The sequence below is a fragment of the Embiotoca jacksoni genome, unplaced genomic scaffold (genome assembly GCF_022577435.1).
Source record: "Embiotoca jacksoni isolate LCO1_2020_lvr unplaced genomic scaffold, fEmbJac1.0.p SCAF_5, whole genome shotgun sequence".
Lineage (NCBI taxonomy): Eukaryota > Metazoa > Chordata > Actinopteri > Embiotocidae > Embiotoca > Embiotoca jacksoni.
In genome coordinates, this window is record NW_027185403.1 from 17,753,187 (window position 1) to 17,775,685 (window position 22,499).

General features: G+C 40.1%; 2 protein-coding genes across 3 annotated transcripts; both read left to right on the forward strand.

The window, feature by feature from the left end:
* Positions 1 to 222: 222 nt before the first annotated feature.
* LOC138211317 (cilia- and flagella-associated protein 100-like) lies at positions 223 to 8,708 on the forward strand. The gene is made up of 16 exons (XM_069171095.1): positions 223 to 278; positions 1,370 to 1,427; positions 1,521 to 1,592; positions 1,696 to 1,793; positions 1,939 to 2,158; positions 2,264 to 2,328; positions 3,213 to 3,376; positions 3,527 to 3,607; positions 3,770 to 3,954; positions 4,079 to 4,163; positions 4,957 to 4,999; positions 5,124 to 5,278; positions 5,450 to 5,579; positions 5,738 to 5,940; positions 8,059 to 8,152; positions 8,394 to 8,708. Exons 2-16 carry the CDS (start codon positions 1,409 to 1,411, stop codon positions 8,517 to 8,519), a joined length of 1,740 nt encoding a protein of 579 aa, XP_069027196.1. The 5' UTR covers positions 223 to 278; positions 1,370 to 1,408; the 3' UTR covers positions 8,520 to 8,708.
* Positions 8,709 to 8,915: 207 nt separating this feature from the next.
* ap1ar (adaptor related protein complex 1 associated regulatory protein) lies at positions 8,916 to 22,379 on the forward strand. 2 transcript variants are annotated; one of them, XM_069171067.1, is made up of 10 exons: positions 8,916 to 9,116; positions 10,775 to 10,823; positions 10,913 to 10,939; positions 11,294 to 11,319; positions 11,426 to 11,522; positions 11,684 to 11,782; positions 13,277 to 13,338; positions 13,922 to 13,995; positions 14,648 to 14,770; positions 16,253 to 22,379. In XM_069171067.1, the coding sequence occupies exons 1-10, from the start codon at positions 9,046 to 9,048 to the stop codon at positions 16,522 to 16,524; spliced, it is 900 nt and encodes a 299-aa protein (XP_069027168.1). In that variant the 5' UTR covers positions 8,916 to 9,045; the 3' UTR covers positions 16,525 to 22,379. The 2 variants fall into 2 exon arrangements, with proteins under 2 accessions (XP_069027168.1, XP_069027169.1); XM_069171068.1 differs by lacking the exon at positions 11,684 to 11,782.
* The last annotated feature ends 120 nt before the right edge of the window (positions 22,380 to 22,499 follow it).

Here is a 22,499-nt window from a genome sequence, read left to right on the forward strand (position 1 = left end):
AATACCAATGAAAATGGATATATGCTGATGTGATGATAATAATAATACATATTCATATATAAATTAAAATATATATATAGCCTGAAGAAACAATTACAAGTAAATAATTCATTCAAACTATAATGCATAAAAGCCAGGAAGTTAAACGAGGCAGTGACTACGAACATTATTAGGAGACCGTGAAGGTAACAGTTACCATGACAACAGTACACAAACCCAGTTGTTGTTGATCTGGGAGAAGAAAGCTCTGTTGTGATTATGGACAGCATTATCAGACGGTAGGTTGACTTCCCCCGACACCAAACTGAAGAAGTGTTAAAAACAGTTTATTCTATGATAACCTGCAGAGCAGCTCGGCCCAGTTTGTTTATCCTGGTAAAGACGGGGCTGACTTGTTTGCAAGCAAACTGGCATAGCCTATTGAGAGGACTGTACTTTCTGTTCATCACATTTATCTTGTCAGAAACATCTGAAATTGTTTTTGTTTTTTTGTTGGTCAGAATTCAGAAAGTTGTCTGAACAACTTTTGAAAACGGAATTAATATACCAAATAACTAGCTTTAATTTAGAAGAAAAAATGTAGACTAAGTTAAATCATAAAAACTAAAGGTCAGCCAACAAACGTGTTGTTTCCTCTCCGTCTCTATCCCAAGGTTTGATTTATGTGAGTTATTTTCTGATAATTTCATTCAACATTATTTTATGGGGGGGAATATGCAGCGTATAACCTCAATATAGACTACAATTTGCAAACATATTGAAAAAATAATAGACTTTGTACCTGGGTTACAAGAAAATACAAAGCCTCAAAGGCCGGACTGTTTGACACTTTCTATGGTATAGATGAAAACGCCTTTGCACCCAAACAAGGTGTATAAAAAGGGCTATAACATTAGAGATGGAGGGGAGAATAAAGGAGTTAAAACTTTCTGATAAAATAAAAACCCTACACACCTAGGCTCCCCCCACAGCTGTTTTCATGTTTGCTTGGTTGTGTCTCTTCTAACGACCTTCATAGTTCTGATAAGTGCAGTCAGATCACGTTTCCGTCCAACACAAGCCGAACTAAAAAAAACAGCAACACACATTTTGAGTGTGCAGAACTTTTAATGATAATAAATACATTTCAAACTGTCCGGTTTGTAAATTGGATGTTATTCCTTAGGAAAGGTTTTTACAGCTTAAAAATCAAAGTTAAGAAGCCTTGACATCAATGGTTCAGTCACTTTGAGTCAACGTCTTCGAGGTAACAGCCAGGACTCCCTGCCAGAGGATGTCAGTCTGGCTTGTAATTTTCAGAAATGTAAAATGCTGTTTTGCCTTCGAAAACTTTGTTTGTTTGTTTTGTTTGTTTGTTTTACACATGCAGTCAAATTAAACGCTGAGCTGGTGCTGCTGTGCCTCAAAGATGTCGTCAACGCAGCTGAGTAAGTTTCTGCTCTTATGCCATGTTTCACACATAAGTACAGTCAGTGGCTGAAGATGAATTTGTACCATTATTAAGAATATGTTTTCAACAGAAGGAGCAGGGGTTTCTTCAGGCAGCCTTGTTGTTTCAGCGACTAATGGTGCTGCCAAATCACCAAAAATAGGTATAGTGGGCAGAGTGATAAATCTGTATAAACTACAACTGTAGAAAGAGAAAAGAGATAACAGAAAACGTCATGCACTGTTCGTCTTTGTTTCCATGTGTAGGGCCGAGGAGGAGGAAGGCACAACTGAGCCCCTTCAAAGTGCCAGACAGTGACAGCATTTTTCTACTGAGTGTAAACGAAAGAGGGGCCCGAAAAGAGGTCAGTCTGTGTGTTTGAGTACAACTGCGTATGTACAAATGAAAGGTTTTCTCTCCACTGTATTATACTTTTATATCGGCATTTTCAGGGGGTAAAACATTGCTGTGTTGAATTCAAGCTGCTGTTTGTTTGCCTTTTTGCTCAGGAGATGCGTAAATTTCTGGCTCAGCCGATTGATCAGAAGACGACCCACGCTGCAAGAATGATGGCCAAGCTGAAGAATGAGCTGGTGGGAGAAGTGGAGGAGGGGGAGGAGGAGGAGGAAAATGAAAAGATGAAGAATTTAAAACAAGTCAAGAGTAAGACAGTTCTCCCAAAACCAAGATCAGACAGACATGAGCTGAAAATGGTCACGATGAAACAACGTAAGTGGAGTCAAAATAAAGGCTCTTCATTTAGCTGTGTACGTTACTTGTAATAAAAAATCTTGCTGATTTTGATGCCAACTACTGGCTGTGCTTTGTCCCCAGAAAATCTGACAAAGGACAGAAAACATGACTTAATCTCGATGGAGCGGCAGAAGGCAGTTTTGGAGGTAAAGGATTTCTGGAGTTTTTAAAATCTTAAAAGTCGTGGAGCCATTAAAACAATCTAGACTCATCGTCTGACTCAACTGTACCTGTGATGCTTTTTGAATGAGTGGTTTTACTTTGTCGCTGCTATCTAATCTTACTGAACCACAACCATCATCTAAACTCAGTGGATCTAAATCTTTGCCTGATCTGAAAAGGTGGATATCGTCTCACAGCACTCATCATGATTTAATTTTTATGATCTTCAGTTATATTTGATAGTTTCTCTGTTACTTTCAATCTTCCTTCAGACAAGTGCTGCTGTATGTACCAGATCTGTTGTTCCAACAGAATTAAAGGACTTTTCCTGTGATGTAAGATCGCATCTCCATGAGGTTTAGTGGTGTGCAAGAGACAAATTAAAAACGATGACATGCTGAAAACTGCTGAAATGTGGAGTCTTTTTTAATTTGATCTCCTGTACCATGGTCCGTTGTGAGTGTGAGGGTAAACTGTGGAGTTTGTTCCAACTAGAAGGCTTTCATCTTCACATTAATGTGTATGATTTACTCCTAAATGTTGCCCATGAATTAGAATAAGCAGATGACAACTGTTAGAAGTAATGGTGCAGCGCTGTTCTCTCTGACTAAAACTAAAATGTGTAATGAGCAGCATTGATTTCTGAAGTCATTGATCCCAGAGGTACTGAATAAGACAAAAAGTTCAAAGATAAGAGCAACAAATCGTCAAAAATACATGAAAATGGAAGCAGGAAACTGAAGAAGGATTTGTGAGATTTAAACTAAAATCCGACCAGGACGGTCAGAGATTGCAACTTAATATCTTCTTTTTATGTGTCTGACTTTGTCCTCTTCTCCTTAATTTACCCCCATTCTCCTTTCCTCAGCTATCTCTGATGACAAAGAGGTCTGAGATTTTGAAGATGGACAAGGCCATTGCTAAAGAGGAGAGGCAGCTGAAGCAACTCGAAAAGAGCATCGAGAGAGACAACCTCCACTTTGAACAGTTTCTCAGGGAGAACGAGAAGAAGTCTGTGGAGGCCCGAACGCTGTGAGATGAATCTACATACGTTGTTATTGTCACTGCACATGCTGTTCTTGCAATGGTGTTTTACTCTAAAATTACTCCTGGATGAAGACTTACTTTGGCGCTGACAAGAGGACATTTTTATGATGTGTAAACGGTTGTCTCTGTTGTCAGTTTTGAACGGGAGGCCAAGTCCAAACAGGAGAAGAACACTGAGATCAAGAGGCTAACTGGTGAAATAGGGACCATTAAAAGGTAGCATTCAAATACTCTGTGAGTGTGTACATTTTGCATGTTTTAGTGCATAAGAGTGTTTACCCAAAAGGTGCACTGAGAGGAACTATGAGTAAAAGTGAATGCATCTAAATGGACAGTGTTAAGTCTTGTGGTTTAAAATGTAGTCCTTCTTTTTCATAGTGAAGTTGCCAAGTTTGAAGAAATCCTGATCGACTACAAGAGATACAAGGAGCTTCTATTCAAGCTGTCTCCTCCAGAGTGGCAGGAGGCCCAGAGGACAACAGCTTTGAGAGTTAAAGTCCTTTCTGACAGAGACCCACAAGACAACCAGAACAGGGAGCCTGAAGAGATGGAGACCAGGAATGGCAAGTACTTTCCTTTAGTGCATGTTAAAACCAAGTAAATCAACACAAAATAGATCATCAGGATCAGCATCACGGTACTCTGCTATTATTTTTAAGGATTCTTCGATTACTTACATGCTCACAGGTTTGGAGAACAAGGTGTCCAGTCCAGGTAGAGAGCTGCCGTCCGTCACAGAGAGCAGACTGTCCTCAGCTCACAGCAACACTCTGTATGGAAGCATCAGCACACTTCAATCACAGCATCCTTTTGTTCTTGTGCACATCCAGTGTTTCTCTTGTAGACTCATTCATTTTGATGTGGTGGCAAATATGATTTGTCATCAATGTTTTCACTAAGTGTTCAGCAAAATGCATTGAAATACATAAAAGTCATTTTTAACATTTAAAGACCGAATTTTTATACTGTTATTTGATCTTGAATTAATGGAGTCAAACCCAGTTTGAGGCAAAAATGAAAATCGATTGCAGGATAGCTCTCCGCTTAGTGTATCAAATATACTTAACTTATTAACACACCAAAGGCCAGACTCACAACAGAAATGGCTACCTCTAGTCAGCAGATCATCACAGGCACATTTTATATTCCAGCTGAAAATAATACTGCCAGTCAGGACTATCAAGTTTTTTGTGGGGCCGACGAAATATAAACCAAACTCCTTCCAAGCCCGGCCACCTCAATTTAAATGACACACCCCTCATTTGCATAATGATGCAGAAATGCATTAGAAAATAATAAAAGAAATATATCTAAATAATTTAATTTAAAAACAAATAAATTAATGAATTAAATGTCCATGTTTATTAATGATATTGCTTTTGGTTCATTCAATTGCAAAAAATATTTCACACTATGCTTGTGTAATAAACATGCTGCAGAGGGTCATAAATACAGTTAACTGTTAGTAATAATTATCATAAATCATAAAAGCAATATTCAGTACTTCCATTAAATGCTACTGCAAACATTCTCACACTTCTAAAACTTTTACTTTGTCATTTCAGAGTCACAAATTCTAAACCGGACAATGACAGCTCAGAATATGAGGTCAGTGTTTGTAACTATAAATCATTTACAAAGTTAACGGAGCATCTACTTTCAATCTTGAATGTTTACTCGCAGTGTTCAGAGTGGCGTGTTTTACCCACCTTGTTGTGTCACTGCTGTGTAGGATGAGCCAGAGCTGTACTTCACTGATCCCCAGCAGCTACTGGATCTGTTAACACAGCTGACAGAGCAGAACCTGTCCCTCATCCAGAACTCTACGAGGGTGGAGGAGACACTGGAGGAGCTCCAACAGTCCACCGAGAGAACCAGGAAGAAGATGTAAGCACAAAGTGTCGAGGCTCTTCGAATAAATGAAGTGCTATTGTTCCATTTTCACCAGATACCGAAGTTTCTTTTGAATCTCAGACCTCTTATTACACTTTATCATTTACTATTGGTTCCTCTCTACATGATCACATCCCTGCACCCCTGATTTCTCTCTGTCTCAAGTGAAAAGGATGAAGAACAGATAGCTCTGCAGGTCAATGACATGAACCAGAGAATCGGCAAGGAGAAGGCGAGGAGTGCCAAGCTGGAACAGAAGGTTCAACTCCATGTGTCATTAAACACAGAAGACCAAGTAAGGAAACAGAATGCACGGTTTGACCACATCTTTACCAAAGATCAGCCTTTTGTAAATCTTTAAAGGAATGTCTGTTATCAACTTCCTAAAATCACAGAAGTGGTGTCCACAGCTTGTTAATGCTTACTGTCTGAGTGTGTTTCTCCTGCTTACAGGATGTGATGTTGGAAGCTCTCAGTGAAAAGGTGGCGGAGGTGCATCGCAGCTGCGTGGACGACAGGATGACCAACCTCAGCACTTTGGAGAAGCTGGCCAATATTGAGAAGCGCATTTCTGTTCTGCTGCAGGGCCTCGAGAGCATCCCTGAGGAAAAACTGGAGTTGATGAAAATGATCAAGGACAGCGAGAAGAGGAGCAGGTATGTGTCATGACTCTGTTCTGCTTACTTTGTCTGAACTCCTTGAGGCCTTGGCCATTTTCTGAAAAATATACCTGAAAAAACATTCAGTCAGTAACAGCTACAAAACTGAGGTCAGACTGATCACTCTTGGGCTCTATGGAGAAGACTTGTGGGACACTTTGAAATAAGTCTCGTTGTCCACATCACCAGGCCAGAGTAAGATCTGGAAATCTACAACAAAGACTTTCAGTAAACACTGCTGGTACTGAATCTGTTATAAAACATTCTCAACTGCATCTCTACCAGAGTTGATGTAACACACAGTAAATGCAGCACAACAAACATCCATGTTACGTCTACTTTAGTCGTAGTAGCAGGATGAGGCCTCTTCAGTGGATGTGCAACACTCTGCAACCTTCACAAAATGAAATATAACCGCCCGGTCCCAGTACAGGGACCTCCAGTGTGTACGGGGTTAACGACAGGAAAAAAAAATAATAACAAATAATAATAACAATAATAATAAACTTTATTTGTATAGCACCTTTTATACAAGAAATGCAGCTCAAAGTGCTTCACAGCAAGAGCATTACATTCAGTGTTTCACATAAAAACAGAAATAAAGGAACATTTAATAATATAGAAAAGAAATGAGATAAAACAGATCAAATGCATAAGAAACAGTTAAAAAACATAAAATTAAATACAAGATTGATTTGGGTCGTTCTCTAGGATTCAATTTATGATATGAAGTAATGGAAAAAGCCGTTGTGGCAGTTGTACGTCTTGTGCACTTTTCTAGATCTAATATTATCCAGTAATACACTGGAGATTAAATCTCCTTTTCTGCTGTGGTCTTAGTAAATACTTTTAAGGGAGACTCGTCAGTGTACCTCCAGGTTTCTGCTCAACCTCGGTTAAAAGCTCACACGGGTCCAACCCGCTCGTACACTACTAAAATTCCCTTTTCACTTACATATGAGTCTTTTTAAGTTTTATCAAAATATATAGTTAAAATATAAAATGAACAACATGCATTTTAAAGGCGTGGTAGTTCAAGTGCAAGACAGCTTCAAGAGTAGCTAGTTAAAGGTTATTGTAAAGATAATATATGTTTTGAGCTTTCTTTTGAAGGTATTAACTGAGCAGCTTCCCTGATATCTAACTGGTAGTTTGTTCCACAGCTTTGGAGCGTCGCTGACAAAAGCTGAATCCCCAATGTTCTTTCAACTGTTGCTGTGAACCTCCAATAAACCAGCAGCAGATGATCTCAGTGTTTTTGAAGACTCATAGTTCACCAGAGAGTTAGAGATGTAACTTGGTCCGAGCCCATTAAGAGCTTTATATGTGAGGAGGAGGAGCTTAAAGTCAATCCTGTGTCTGACAGGTAAACCGTGCAGAGCAGCCAGAACTGGACTGATGTGTTCTCTGCTCTTGGTTCTGGTTAATACTCGAGCTGCAGAGTTTTGCATGAGCTGAAGTCTCTCTGTTGTTTTCTTTGGTCAGCCAGTAAAAAGTGCATGAAAGTGGTCCAGTTGGCTAGAAATGAAGGCATGAATCAACTTTTCACCATCTGTCTGATTTTTAAACCCTGGCTTTGTTTGTGAGGTGGAAAAAAAATAAGTTTTTGTCACCTTATCAATGGCCTTGAAACTTAGATCAGAGTCTAAGATTACACCAAGACTAGTTACCTCTGATCGTACCCACGGAGTTAGTTGCCCCAGATCATTTTCTACGATTTCCCTTTTTGTTTTGGGGCCGACGAGGAGGATTTCTGTTTTATCCTCGTTTAATTTTAGGAAATTATTGCTCATCCATTTATTTATTGCTAAAAGACATTCAGTGATGGAGCGCGTAGCTGCATCATCATTGGTTCAGCAGCGATGTACAATTGTGTATCATCTGCATAACTGTGAAAACAAACATTGTGCTCTCTAAAACAAACATTGTGCTCTCTAAGTAAATATAGCCTCTTCTGAAAGTAATGGCAGTAATGTAAGTCCTGGGATGCACGGTACATAGGGAGTTGTTTTTTTTTTACTTCAAAACATTATTTCCAAACTGAATAAAAAAAATACATTAGAATCATTTTTTTATTTTTTTTTTTTAAACCTGTCTTCCTGTACAATGTTGCAGGCAGCGTGAAGAAAAGCTGAAAGAACAGAGAGAAAAACAAAAAGAAAGGATGAGGAGGTACTTGGAGAGATCCCTCGCTGACTCCAAGAAAATAGTAAGTCATTTGCCTTTTCTCCAAATTTGATTTTAGCACAAGTAAATATCTGAACTGAATATCTGGTCTGCATTTATAAGGGGTGACACTGAATGAAATCTGTTTAAATGTATTACAGCTTATTACAAAACCAAAAACAACTTCCTTCTTTTAAACACTATTTTACATTATTCACCTTTAATGATTTAGACAATGAACGGCAGCTGATTCAACTGCACACTTTTCGACAATTGTCTTTCAGAGTGGGAGGAAGCTCATGCCCAGATGCATGCCTGTTGCCCAGAGAGTCAAAGTCAGCAATGTGGACAACATCCCTGCTGAAGAAGAGATCCAAGACTTCCTGTTTGGGCCTGAAGACACTGAGTAAAACAAAGGAAAAGAAAGTTATGCAACGGAAATTATTTGCAACAAATAATACAAATGGAATGAAGTCAATCAACACAACAGTTGAGGAGTGAACCCGTGTTATGTATCAGACAGCTGTTACTCCAGTCATCGTGACATCAAATCAATAAATCAGCATCAGCTGAAAGGGTTTGTAGTGTAAAGTACAATAAAGCAGCCTGGTTGCAGTTTATTACTGTTTATTGTGTCCAAAATGATCATGTCAATTCATCAAACATCTTCCAATCATACACTTTTAAAATCTTGCCTCAGCTTGGGGTCGAAACGTGTTCACATGTTTGAAACACTTCCAGAACAAGACAGTAGGTGGTGCTGTTTCATTTTCAGCCCCCCCGCCTGCTCCGTCATCAACCGGAGAGGAAGGAGGATGAGGAAGTGTCTGGAGCAGAGGACCCGACCTGGAGATGAAGCTGTCCACACGGATGCACCAGCAGCTGTCAGGAGATTGCTAGCTTGGCAGCTAGATAAGAATAATACTTGACAATGCGATGGGTAACTGCTGGGCATACTGCGCTGGGCTCTTCAGGAGGGAAGCCAACAGGATCCAGAGAGGAGGCGGGTACGTGACACATGGCACATTAGTTAGGTGTTGCTAACTAGCATCCTCTGAACCAGCGTATCCGGTTACTGCTAACGTTAGCTAACACCTCCGCTGGCAGAGCTGTTGCTGTCTGAAGACTTTCGGACAGCTTTGGGACTTCGTCCCGTAGCCGTGTTTCACCCGGGAGACGCAGGCCGAGCAGGCAGCCTGTGGACTCACCTGCAGCCCGACGGTGACAGCAGGACCCCACCCCTGTTTCAACAGCCTGGCCGTGGAGGCTAGCTGGTGTCCACTTCAATGCGAAGCACGAGCACACAGGACAGACTGAGCTGGAGTCTTTGAGCAGGACACAGTGACTGTGGACTAATAAGTGGACACAGTGACTGTGGACACGGTGACTGTGGACTAATAAGTGGACACAGTGACTGTGGACATGGTGACTGTGGACTAATAAGTGGACACAGTGACTGTGGACACGGTGGCTGTGGACTAATAAGTGGACACGGTGACTGTGGACACGGTGGCTCAGTCCGGAGTCTCGTTCCTGACCAGATGCAGATCAGCTGTCTGATTCTTGCGTTAGTTGCAGGCTGTTGTGTCTCCAAACTGAATGTTAATAATTGATGCTTTCAGTCAGATTTGACCTTGTGCTTCAAGTGAAGAGAAGCTGTTCACACTCAGTTACTGCCACATGTTTCCATGTTAGAGCTGACAGTAGTATTAATAGTATAAGTCTGGAAACCTCATGATGACCACTTCCTCAGCAGGCATGAGGTCACGTCCTGCTACGTAAAGTGAGGATCATTGTGACTGGACTAATAAACTGAAGATTACATTTACCTAAATGTAATCTTCAGTTTATTAGTCCAGTCACAATTTGGCATGAGGATGGAAATCTTAAATCAATATTAGTAAGGGAAATGAATAATAATGAATTCCTGTGATCTAAGGCAAAACAGCAGCTGTGACATCACTTATGCGTGTCATCATGCTGTAAGGATCCTGCTGAAAGATCACCGTTGTAAACATTAACATGAATTATAGCCTCATTTGTTTTATCCTGTTTCAGGGTCCTGGTATTGTGCGCACTGGATCATTGGCATCACTTAGTGTGTCAGTTAAGGACAATTAATTATCTGCCTGATTTAGTTTTAAATGAGACAAAATGTTGTGATTAGCGATCGAGGCACGAGTTTGGTTGTGTGAGATTGTGTTGATTGATATGCTTCAGACTAACACCTAAACATAATTCACAAAGTCACAGTCACTTATTTACAATAACCGATTTGTTCCAGGCTGTACGGTGTATAATATCGACTGTATACGAGGTAGTCGGTCTAATTGGGCCATGTTACCATGAGTGACATATTCAGGAGCGTCACTGTGATCTTCAATTGTGCATAATCCTGCAGTTCCCTCCTCGATTTCATAAAAAAAAAAAAATTGGTTGGTAAACAGGGATTTTCATGTCGGTGCTCTTACAGCAGACATCAACTTCAGACTACGGTGCCTTATATCGAACACTGGCGATATTCCTTCAACGGTTACTCCCTCATGTCAAATTTCAGTGTTTCAGAATACATATTGAAGATGTCGTTTACTCGTTTGTGATTGCAGCTAACTGTCACTCTGAAATAGGACTTTTAAAGTATGTGTGACCGTAATTATTCCTGCAGGTCGAAATATTTCCGCAGCAGCACCACAGGGGAGCATTACACAATAGAGGTAGGAGTTATACGTTATTCATTATGTTTTGTTAAATGATGTCTTATCTATAATGTTACATGGCTCATTGTGACTTTTAACTTTTGCAGTTTGAAAATCTGGTCGAAAGCGATGAGGTGAGTCTGGTTTCTATTTAAAAGCTTTCGATACCTAAATAAAGTATCGTGTTTTCTCTCAGCTCTGCTGATTAGGACCCGGTTGCACTGTAAAGGCCTGAGTAAGTGTTTTATAAGCCGCCCGGTCTAATTAAAAGCTGGATGATGCCGCTCCTCCCAGGATGTTAGCCATCAGACTTTCCCTGATAGCCAACCTATAATGGATACAACATGATTGGGTGCACCCAGCTCTGTAATATGGCAGTAACTCGATTACCGTCCACACAGTCCCAGAGTAGAAGTACTTGAGTCAAACAGTGCAGCAGGGGACTATTCACTGCTGTCTAGTAAAATGTTGTGTTTGTTGTGTTGCAGGCTGAGAGTCCACAGTCCTGCCCGAGGTAAGAGATCTGGGCTGAATCTTAAAAAGAATAATTCTGAGTATTCTTTGACATGAAAACTTTGAATGAATATGTTTTCTTCTTCTCCTTCTTCTTCTTATATAAGGCCCATCAGTGAAGATGAGATTAAGCACCTCAGAGATCACCACTATGCTGCAATCTCAGACAACCAGATCCTGATAGACCAAAAAATCCAAGCGGAGGTGAGACTCAGTTTAAAGAGTTACAGTTAACAGCCCCCATTATTTCATTTTAAGTTTTAAACCTAGTTTGGCTTACTTTTAATTTGCTGCGTTGTTTTTTCTGTTTTATAATTTTCTGTTCTGTGTTTTGTGTTTGTTTCATTTTTGTTATTCCTGCTCAGTTAGAGGCACAAGAGGAGAAGTTAAGGCTAGAAGAGGAGGCTAGAAATGTCGCCCAGCGCGAGGCTGCCAGGCTGGCACGAGAACGAAAACTGAAGGAGGTGAGGCGGCACTGGGCGCTCCCTTCTGCTAGTTTACCTTTTATACTGCTTGGCTAACGTAACGTCTCCTCTGACCTACTGGCCCTTCGCAGAGGCTGCCCGGCATTTCAAGTCCTCGACTTCCAGTGTTTTAAAGGGTCACAATAATATTCATTCTCTGTTCGGCCTTTTTTTTGTCCTCATTAACCTGCCTTTGTTTACCAGTTAGTGAAATTACCGTACGGCCCTGTTCACACCTGCTATTGTCATGCGTCTCTGGTGACCACTTGTGATCAGATCTAAATTCCCCACTCTATACGCAAATGAACACGTACATCACGTGAATAAGTAAGTAACTTGTACATGTAACGTGTGAATGCTTCTAAAAACGTGAGGCGAGAGAGGAGTCGAAGCAACTGGCAGTTCACAAAATGAGACACTGTTGCTCACTTCAGCCTCATTTCAATTTATTTTCAATTCGCCGGCTGACGACGTATTTCACGTTTGTAAATGTCTGAGCACTCGAGTTTGTAATTCGCAAGTTTATGAATGAAGTTTGCAAGCAGGTGCAGGTTCTTCTACAGTTGCGGGTCTGATGTGTGTCGAGAATTACAGATGAGGTAAACTGAAAAAAACAACAAGGCAGAGGTGCTTTGATGAAACAAGCATCAGCAGACAGCCTCTGTTTTCACTCATTAAAAAGCAGCTTTGCAGCCACCAGTTCAGTTTGCAGCACATCTCTCTAAGTTCTGCACAGTTCAGCTGCGCTTCGTAGAATCTGGATATTTTTGCTATTGGACATTCCTATTGCTTACACAGAGGATGTTAATTGAGTGGCCGGCCCAGGACGCATTAGTGTTCCCACTGGTCAATGAATGTGGCCATAAGAGTCTCAGACCACCTCTGAATGTGATCTGAGCAGATCTGATCTTAATGCGCCTTCATTGCGTCTTTAGTGCGTTGTGACTGGATCACCCCAAACCCACGTTACCAGGTGTGAACACGGCCTTCTTCTCAGTGCTTCAGTTACCTGACAAACCACTTGTTAGCATTGTTATCAAAGCTGCAATGGGTTATTGCTAAAGCAGTACAAGCAGTGACATGAAGGAGGAAGGCCACTGCAGACACCCCAGTCACATCCTGCATAGAGAGATTTGGCCTCTTGGCATATAATAGTATTGACCAAAGAGTTTTGGTCACTATCACGGTTTCGTATTTCCTAACGGTTTCATTAAAAGGCCTGAAAATGACTTTTCTGCTTGTGTGATATAAAGAAAACGACACTCTCGTGAAAAGCATCAACGACTGCCGAGGCCGAGATTTCTTTGCTGCTTTTCATGCCACATTTGCACTGCTGCTCTGGTGTTTGCTATGTTGTGGTAAAAATATGGCTCCTGCGTTTCCTTTACAGTGCCAACATTTTTCAATGTTTTTAAATGAATTTAGTCTGCATTTTAATTGTGGGAAGATGTAATGGTGATCTTTTCTCTTGACCTGGGGTGTGTTTGTTATCAGCTGTTTGCCCAGAGGACACGGGGGAGAGCGGACGGCTCCGGGGGTGAAAGCCAGCAAAGAAAGTGAGTTATTCAGTTCATTAGACAACAGGAGGGTTGTTGGGCTGAAGACGCAGTGCGGTCATGAGGTTCTGCATATGTTTCGGTAGGTAATAAAGTGGACAGTAATGCTGCATGTTCAAGAGAGAAAGTCTTCCAGCATCTGGCAAAACAGCTGTTTAGTCATTTGTATGTATCGGACGTTTGAGGCTGGCGGAACGATTCTTCTACTGTATCTTTCTTTTCAAAGCTCTCAACGGGGACATTGATTTAATCATGTGAGCAGTCAGTTTCCTGCTGCAGTCACGCAGTGTGTAGGCTGCGGATCACATATTAAAGCACTATAAGGCATCCAGTCTCTGAATTCGATGCTTAACTAATTTCCACTGTGCCAGAAGGGAGCTATGAGCTCACAAATCCTCTGACTTTGCAGAGGTAATGAAAGAAGCCAGACAAAGCTGAGCACAGTATCAGCTTTCATTGCTTCCAAAAAAAAAGTCTTAGGTTTTATTCAGGAAGATTTTTTTTTGTTTGTTTGTTTGTTGTTTTTTTTTGCTTTGCTGTGAGTAAATTTCTCTTGTGTTGACTCTATCACGGCTCGTTTCAGACAAACCTCCGGGGAGGATTTTGACGTCTACCTCCAGACTGTGAAAGCCCAGTCCGAGGCTTTCAGGAGCAACAGTAAGTGAACCTTCATGCCTCAACCAGGCGCTTAATCAATTCAAAGTCAAACAGTCTCCACAATATTTGCGGGAGTTTGCAATTTTACAAAATTCTCTCCATTAAAGTTACTCAAACAGAAGCTCTGCTGAAGGTATTACGGCACAAAGTCAGTCTTTCCAAACAAATCGTGCCTTTTTAGCAAAAATAACTCCTCATTTACAGGCAGTAAGGCCCTTCATCCTCTTGTCATCAAAACAAACCACTTGCCTGTTGACCGGCAAAACGGGAAGCATCGAGGTTTATGGGAAATGAGGTCTTATGACGAGAATCAGGCTCCTAATCATCATACTTAACCTGCATCAGTCCAGTCATTCAGCGTGTGTTTAGTTACATAAATCTTATACAGCTTTACCGCATTCAGAAATTAAAAAATATATATATAATTTCAGCTACTTTGATATGCAGTGTGATTATTATCACAGAAAGGGATGACTTATGAAAAAGAATTCCCTAAACTCGCAATTTTTGTTAATTTCCCCAATTTTACCTCAAAGAAAATCACATAAAACTATGCAAACTGCATTGCAAAGTAGAAAAACCAACAACGTATAATAAGACAAGAATAATAGATACATATTTTGTGTTATAATAACTGTGTGTGCGTTACCAGGACTTCCCTCTGACACAAACGTGGTGACTCCCAACACGGAGTGCAGCTGGGATTTCACCACAAAGACCCGCTCCACCAACGATGACGGGACCTCACTGGATCTGGAGTGGGAGGATGAGGAAGGTAAGAGGTTACACTTTTGTTAAGATTGAGAAGTTTTTCCTGGCACAAAAGTGTTGTGACCCAGTTGTGACTGGCAATGAGGACAGCAGTGAACTATAGCCAATGAGAGTGTAAGACAAGGGGTGGAGGGGGAAACCTGGGGGAGGACTTGAGAGACACATTGGGTGTCTCCTGTGAATTTCCCTCAGACAAAGTAACTTGAAAGAACTTTCTCCTTCATGTTTTTACTGTTTAATAGTTCTAAAGCAAAAACATGTCTGTAAGCTGTAGTATGATGCAGTTTTGTGCCCAAAATGAGCCCCTGTCATTTTTAAGAGAAGAATGGTGTCTCATGCACGGCATGGCATCATTTCTGTGGCAATACATAGTTTGGGGAGTACAGACTCATCTGGGACTCGTCTTGGTCAAAGATCTTGTAATGTGTGGCTCCTCTCGCCGATCAGTCATGGAGTGAGCAAACCACAATGACTTCAAGATTCCCGATTGCAAGACAACAAGTTGCAGCGTGTGAGCAGTTGTGACGACTTTGAGTGTCATCTAAGTGCGCCTGGCACAACCTGCAGCACATTCTTCTGTCACAAATCACTGATCCGTCAAAGATCCATGAAATATACTGACTGAGCTTTACAAGTTGGATTGACTAGTTTGGAGCCGTCTCTGCTTCAGCTGCAGCAGTGACGTTGTTCCACAGCCAGGACGGTTCACATTTTTGGTGGTGTTGCACCTGAAGAGAAGGCAGAAAAACAAATGTGTGCATAACCTGTATGTTTGCATATGTTCAGAGGTCCCGTGCAAACGTTTACAGCAAAGATGTGAAACAATTCTGTATGTAAGGGTTTCTGGTTGAAATTCTAATGACGCAAATAAGGATTATTTTCCATGTTAATTTATCTGCCTACTTTTATTGCAGTTGTCATTAGAAACATTAAAACATGAGTGTAATATTTCCCAGAGTGATTTTATCAAATTACTTTTTCACTGAAGCCCAAAGATCTTCAGAAAAACGTCTCGTGATGCTGGAACCATAAAATATTTGACGTCTTTGCTTGAGAAATTACTTCAATCGATGCCAAAATAGTCGTCAGTTAGTTTTCTGTTCATCATCAGCTCATCAATTCATCGCCTAATTTTTGCTGTCCTAAACCGGAGATATATTGATTATATTCCAGACTGTAGAATGTACTGATTCTACAGTGTTTATTTCTAACAGCTGCGTTGCATTTATGCTCAGCCGGTGTACAGTATGTCTTCGTAGAGTATAAATGATCTTGTTTGTGTAATATCTCACGCTGGTGCCCTGAAATAAACAAATACAGTGAAATGTGTCACTTCAGGTCTTCAGATCTGCTCAGAGTGTGTTGGAGCAGGTTTCAGAGTTGCGCCCCCGTGAGCCACCAGACTGCTGCCTGCAGCAGTTTGTGACTTCAGTACCCCCGCTAGCGCTCCGCTGTCAGAGTAAAAGCTCGTGTCCTTGCATTGCAGGAATCAATCGTGCACTTCCAGCCTGGGAGAGGTCTCGGACGGAGGAGGACATCTTGCGAGCGGCCCTGAGGCCCGGCAGCAAGCAGATGGCCAGTGGACCGGCCTCGGCCTCCGAGGACTCCAACGCACTGGAGTGGGAGAATGATTTTGTGAGTACCCACCCAGAGGACAATGCAGACACTGAATTTGAAGGGTTTGTCAATCCCGTCCTGGACACGCCCTCTGAGGACGCCTCGGACCGCGGACTCAGGCCGGACAACCAGGACAGATAGTGTCCCGCATCAAAGGAGACGTTTGTCGCGCCCTCTTCCCGTTAAAGCTCACCAGCTTTTTGCCTCTTGAAGTGGAAATACATGCTCTTCATATTCTGTACTGAGACTGTGATGCTGCAGGAGTGCGTTGTGTGTCTGACACTTCACTTCACTACAGTGGAGTGATGTTTTTATCAAATACTCATTTTTTCAGTGCCTTCATTTGCTAAATTCACCGACCATTTAAAGCATTGTAACTGATCGATTACGTCCGTACACATTGTTCAATAAGTGCTTTTCTTCAGTAAACAAACCATCATGTTGCCAAATTGCTCTGAGGTGAAACTTTACTGTTGTAGCAGATGGATGCTTTGACAGCTGTTTCTGGACTCATTTCACTGGTTGTGAAGAAAGTGGTCAAACAAGAATCGTTTATCAATGTATACTTTTTAAATCCCAGTACAGGAATCACTTCTTTTCGTTTGACCTGTTTGAACTATTTAGCAGCGGTAGACAGTCAGAGCAGAGCCCGGGGACCAAATGCAGTTCATGGGCCAGTGCCTCGCTCACTGGAAATGCCAGGAGAATTCCTTCATGTCTTTTGGGGATGGAAGAAACCCACAAAAGCACAAAATACACTCAGAAAACAATCCTCACTTTGCCTCCATCCATAAAGGCCTCTGTTTTCACATTTCGGTGCAGATTTTTGGGACAGGGCCCATGACTGATTTGTCGATTGGTTGGGTGGTTGATAATCATCAATAGTTCTTCGGAACTGAAGATTGATCACATGAAATAACGTGTTGGTACCTGTATGTCATTCCTATTTGTTTGATCGTGAGCGTTGATGAACAGCGTTGATGGACAGCGTTCAGCAGCGTTCTCAAACAAGGCATGTATTTCATAACGTCATCAGTGCATGCACTCTGACAACAAAGTTCTGCTCATTGCAGTGAGCCCAAATCTGTTTTCTTGTATTGAAAGGTGATACGGTGTAATACTGCCAATATGGGATGCATCAAATGAAAAAAATGCTACAAAATTGTCAAATTATGTTTGTTTTTTTGTTTTTTGTTTTTTTTTATATATAATTTGATAGATTGACAAATAAGAGAAATTATTTTCTTTTTTTTCTCCAATTCCGGCTCAATGCAGCTTTTCGTATAATTAAATCCAATCAACCTGCCGCAGACCTAAGAGCTCTGTATCAGCAAAAGTTACACAAAAAAGATTCCTGTTTCTCATATTTTTGATGAATCCCAATATATTTCCAGAATTTCTTCATCACAGTTTTTTGTTCCAGTATAATCACATGGATGTGGAGAAGCACGACCAAGGAAAGTGGAGCCCCTGTATATTGGCAGGATATCGCTGGACACTAAAGAGGGACGTTCCTGAGACCAAATATGCAAATATCATTTACAAAGCTTGTATATATTTCAAGACGACAACAACAGCCCTATTTATAAATGAGTAATATACAACCTGTCAATCAAAAACCATGTATGATAGAAAAATTTAAAAAATGGGAACCTAACCGATACTTGATTTTTGGGGCAAATACCAATATTAGGAAGTAAAAAACAAAACAAATTGATACGAATATATCGGCCAAAATGTGGGTATCAAACACATTTGACAAAGATATGTAATGGGGCAGAATATTTTACAGTTTCAAGCTTATTGTCCAAAATGACATCGGTGCACTGAAAACGTTCACTCTTTAAAAAAAAAAAAAAAGAAAAATCACTAATAGAATAATTTCTAAATTATTCTAAACACCTTTTTTTTTTTTTTTTGCGTTCTATAAAAAGAAGTTTTCATATCAAACAACACCTATGCCAATGTTTCTGAGATAACATTTGCCCGACTGATAAAATAGTCAGGTTCTGAAATTTGATTTGAATTTCAGTATTAAAATACTTTTAAGGTCAACCAATTTTAGTTTGTGTGACAATAGAAGTTTACACTTACGTACAACCACCAATTGAATTGTCAATGGGGATAATTGGTCAGAAACGCAGTAGAATATTGGCAGAATGTGGAACATAACAGGAGATAATCTTCACCCAACCACAAATCCCTGATTTTAGCTGCTACAAACGGAGGTATCGAGGATTTCTGCTGATTCGGGTGACAAATTCTTTTTGAGTGTCATGAGTATGCAAATCAAAACCCGTTCCTTTGCGATTAAAAACATGCATATGTAGTAATCTGATTGATGTTGATTGCAAATAATGAAAGCAATATTTTTGGTGTCTGAGATTAGATTGAAAAAATCAATATGACCAAACATGCAGAGATGAGTCTGTGGTGAAAACTTTCTCATGTTCCTATGATTTATCCAATGCCGTGTACATTTTTCTAATTCTTGTGCATTACCTTTTTCAGATCCTGACCCATCACAGAGAGTTATGAGTTGGGACCATACTTTTTCACATTGATCACTCAAAGGTCCCATATTTTACACTTTTCAGGTCTTTTATTCGTGGTTTTGATCCATTAAAAATATTTTTGTGGTTTCAGAAAAAAAAAAAAAAAAAACATTGGTATAATTTTTCATATCCTCTTTTAAGCTGCTCTGGAGCTCCACCAACAACAGGCTTTTTTTGTGCCTGTGTCTTTGAGGCAGTGATATCAATGACCCTCTCTTCTGATTGGCTGACTCTTTTCTGAGAGACACGCCCAACCCACCTCAACCTTTCATTGATCTTGGTCTTCTCTTGCTCGCTCCGTGACAGAATGACCACTCGGCTTGTTTTCTCATGCACAAAAGGTTGGACAGTGGGCTGTGGTGAAGACAAGCATATGACATGAGTGTGACTTTGTGACATCACAAAATCTTATGAAAGTCCAAACAGCACGGTTGCTGAATACGGGCTGTGTATTTTTCTGTGGACGGGGTGTTTTTATGCTTTATATAGCATGTAGACCTGCTTTATAATCAAAAAAGAAATGGAAATCTGAATGTATATGATATGGGACCTTTTTAATTAGTTTGAATCATCACTAGTTTACACATTGCACTCCAATGTGTGGATTTTATTCGATTTTTATTTTGATCAGCTTTTAAAAGACGTTCACTGAAATGATTCACTGGTGAGAAGAGTAAAGTGATTTTACAAATGTGCACTACCGTCGATGTGTAGACCAGACACTGGTTCATTTGCAGAGATTTTACTTCTTAATATTTGAGTGTGTAATTTAAAAATTTTTTTTTTTTTTTTGGTCACATTTCAATATTATGTTTTGCTGTGATTATTATTATCTTTGATTAATCACTGTAAATTTCTGTACAAAAACAAAAAACAAAAACTACTCCTTGTCACACTGAGCTTAAGGAACAAAAAATAAAATCCCCCCCAAAAAAAGTGTTGGATATCACGTACATTCACTGTAGTGCACCAAACACAGCTGGGATTTGGTTCGTTGTAATGAACATTATTTAACAGAAACCATCATGAGTTTAACTCCTCTTGGTAGCTGCTACTGTAAGTACATTTTCATTTTTAAAGGGATATTTAACATTTTTCTATTTAAACTTACCCAAAATACGAGACTCAAGACTGACAAACCAAAGTAGTAAGAGCTTCAAGAGAACAGACGGCTCCGAAACCAATTCATTGTCATGCCTATTGTACATCACAATACAAATTATAAATCTTTTAGCCTTTTCAAATGTGAAAACATTAACTATGACTTTAACTAGAGCTAGTATGTATTGTCAGACAAGAGACAGGGCTTCCTCTCTCTTTTCCACAGTGCTGTGTGTGTTTCTTGGATTGAGTTGGCACCACTTTGGTTCAGTGGCTTGAGTCCCTTCGATTGAATTCATACTTGAAATTAAAATTCATCCACCAAAGGCTTTTTACTCTACACCAAAGCTTTTTTTTTTTATAAATTGCTACTGCTGAAAACAAACAACCAACAAACCTCCTCCTTAAAGGTGTGCTGCAAAATTGAAAGCATTCATTGCTTTGAATTAAATAAGAAAGAGAAGAATAATGCAAATAGGGAATTGAAGTAACTGGCTGTAAAGTAGCGTTTTCAGTATGTGCACAGTGATCGTGGAGTTTTTTAGTACGAAATTGACAGTTTTTACTTCACACAAGTCACAGTACATAAAGTACAGACTCATTTGATTAAGGTTTTATTTTGGGGACATTTCTGTCTTCATTTGATACAGAAAGCGAGAGAAACAGGAAACGAGGGAATGAGTTGCAGGGTCTGCCGGGAATTGAACCAGGGACCTGCTGCTCAAAGTATGTCCATCCTAATCACTCACTGATTGGGTCGCCCCCACACAGACTCATCATGTCAGCAGATCCAGGATTTATTTCTGGATCCAGCAACACACAACCAGCAGCAGAACACATTCAAATCAGACTTTTCTTCTTCAACGTTTAATGCTCCCTGTGGAGCACTCTGTCGGTCATCCACAATCATCTTCCATCCGCGTTGCCTTTACAAAGGTTGCTTTCTCTTGTTCCTTCAACATGTAGGAATGATTGGCTGTCAAAACAAACCTCATACTTGCGCTCTGTGTCTTAAAAACATAGCAGTGCTTCAGCTTCCTGCCAGTTCACGAATGTGTTACTCACTGGCTGTTCTGAACATTATGTGCTTTGCTGAGAAAAATCCTTTGTGAACAGGAAGTGATGGATTGTATATTTCTGTGTTGTTGACGCGGGAAGAATCATGACGTTCACAGATCCTGACAAAACACAACATCTGGACAGCCAAAGAAGAGTGTGACACACAGCTATACAACTCGAACGATGTCAATATTACACACACACTAATCAAGCCCATCAGAACACTGATTATTTACGTCTTTAATCAGCTGTCAGTCAAACCGGTTAGACTGACGGCTGATCTCGGGAATGTTACCGAGTAAATATCACAATCATGTCAGCCAAGTGTTTGTTACCTCATAAGGGTTGAAAGGTGTGTAACAATACTAATGAATAACTTGTATAGTAAATTCAGTCTTTATAACAATAAAGACCAGTTAATGTAACAACAGCTTCTCATTGCATTTTAAGTGTGTTTTTCATTACCGATACAGGAAAAAAATGCATTAATATGTCTGTAATCACTTCCTGCAACTTGATGGAATGTATCAATAGAGTTTGTCATAAAATTGGACTAAATTGTGCACCTGATTAATGTGGATATAGATGTTAGGGTGGATATTCCTCCTAAGAATCCTGTAGGTTTCTCCTCCAGAGGCTGAATATCTTTACATGCTTTATTTGCAGGTTGGACTTTTCTGTAAATAAAAGTTGTTTTTGCATGTTTCTGTCATCATGCCATCTTTTTACAACATGAGGGAGAAGCTTGTGACAATTGTTTTCGATTTTTCTTTTCTTTTTTTTCCATAAATGGGTATTATTTGACTCTTGTGTATTTTGCATTTTGAAAGATGTGTTTATGTGTGAGTGCAACCTCCAGACTCAGCCAACATTGTGAATATTTAATTAGATCACTATAAACCCTAAGCTGCATTGCGGCAACCCTTTGGCACCGGGGTTATGTTGTAAAAATACCATCCAATCACTTCCTCTTCTGTTTATATGTGAACATGTTACTAGAGGTTTCTTTAACGGGGACATATTTAAAAGGTACAAACCGTTTCAGACGAGAAGAGGGAATGTAGCATTTTTCTTTTGCCATGGATTATAGGGGTTCATACGTGACAAATTCTCACAGTTTACCGGTAACAAGCACAGATACCAATGAATTTCTCGTCATTATTGAGACAACGTTTTGATTATTATTCACAACAAGATGTGATTTGTCTTCTGGCATGCAGCATCTTGGCTTTTGTTTGACTGCAGTGAGTCCGGCTTCAAAATAAACCGGTACCTAAATGATCGGATGTCGTTTTTTTTTTTTTTTTTTTTTTTTTTTTTACTGTATTACTTTTATCATGGATATGACGGAGTGTGATGACTGGTTATCTTGACTTGAGTAAAGGTTACTGATGCTCCGTG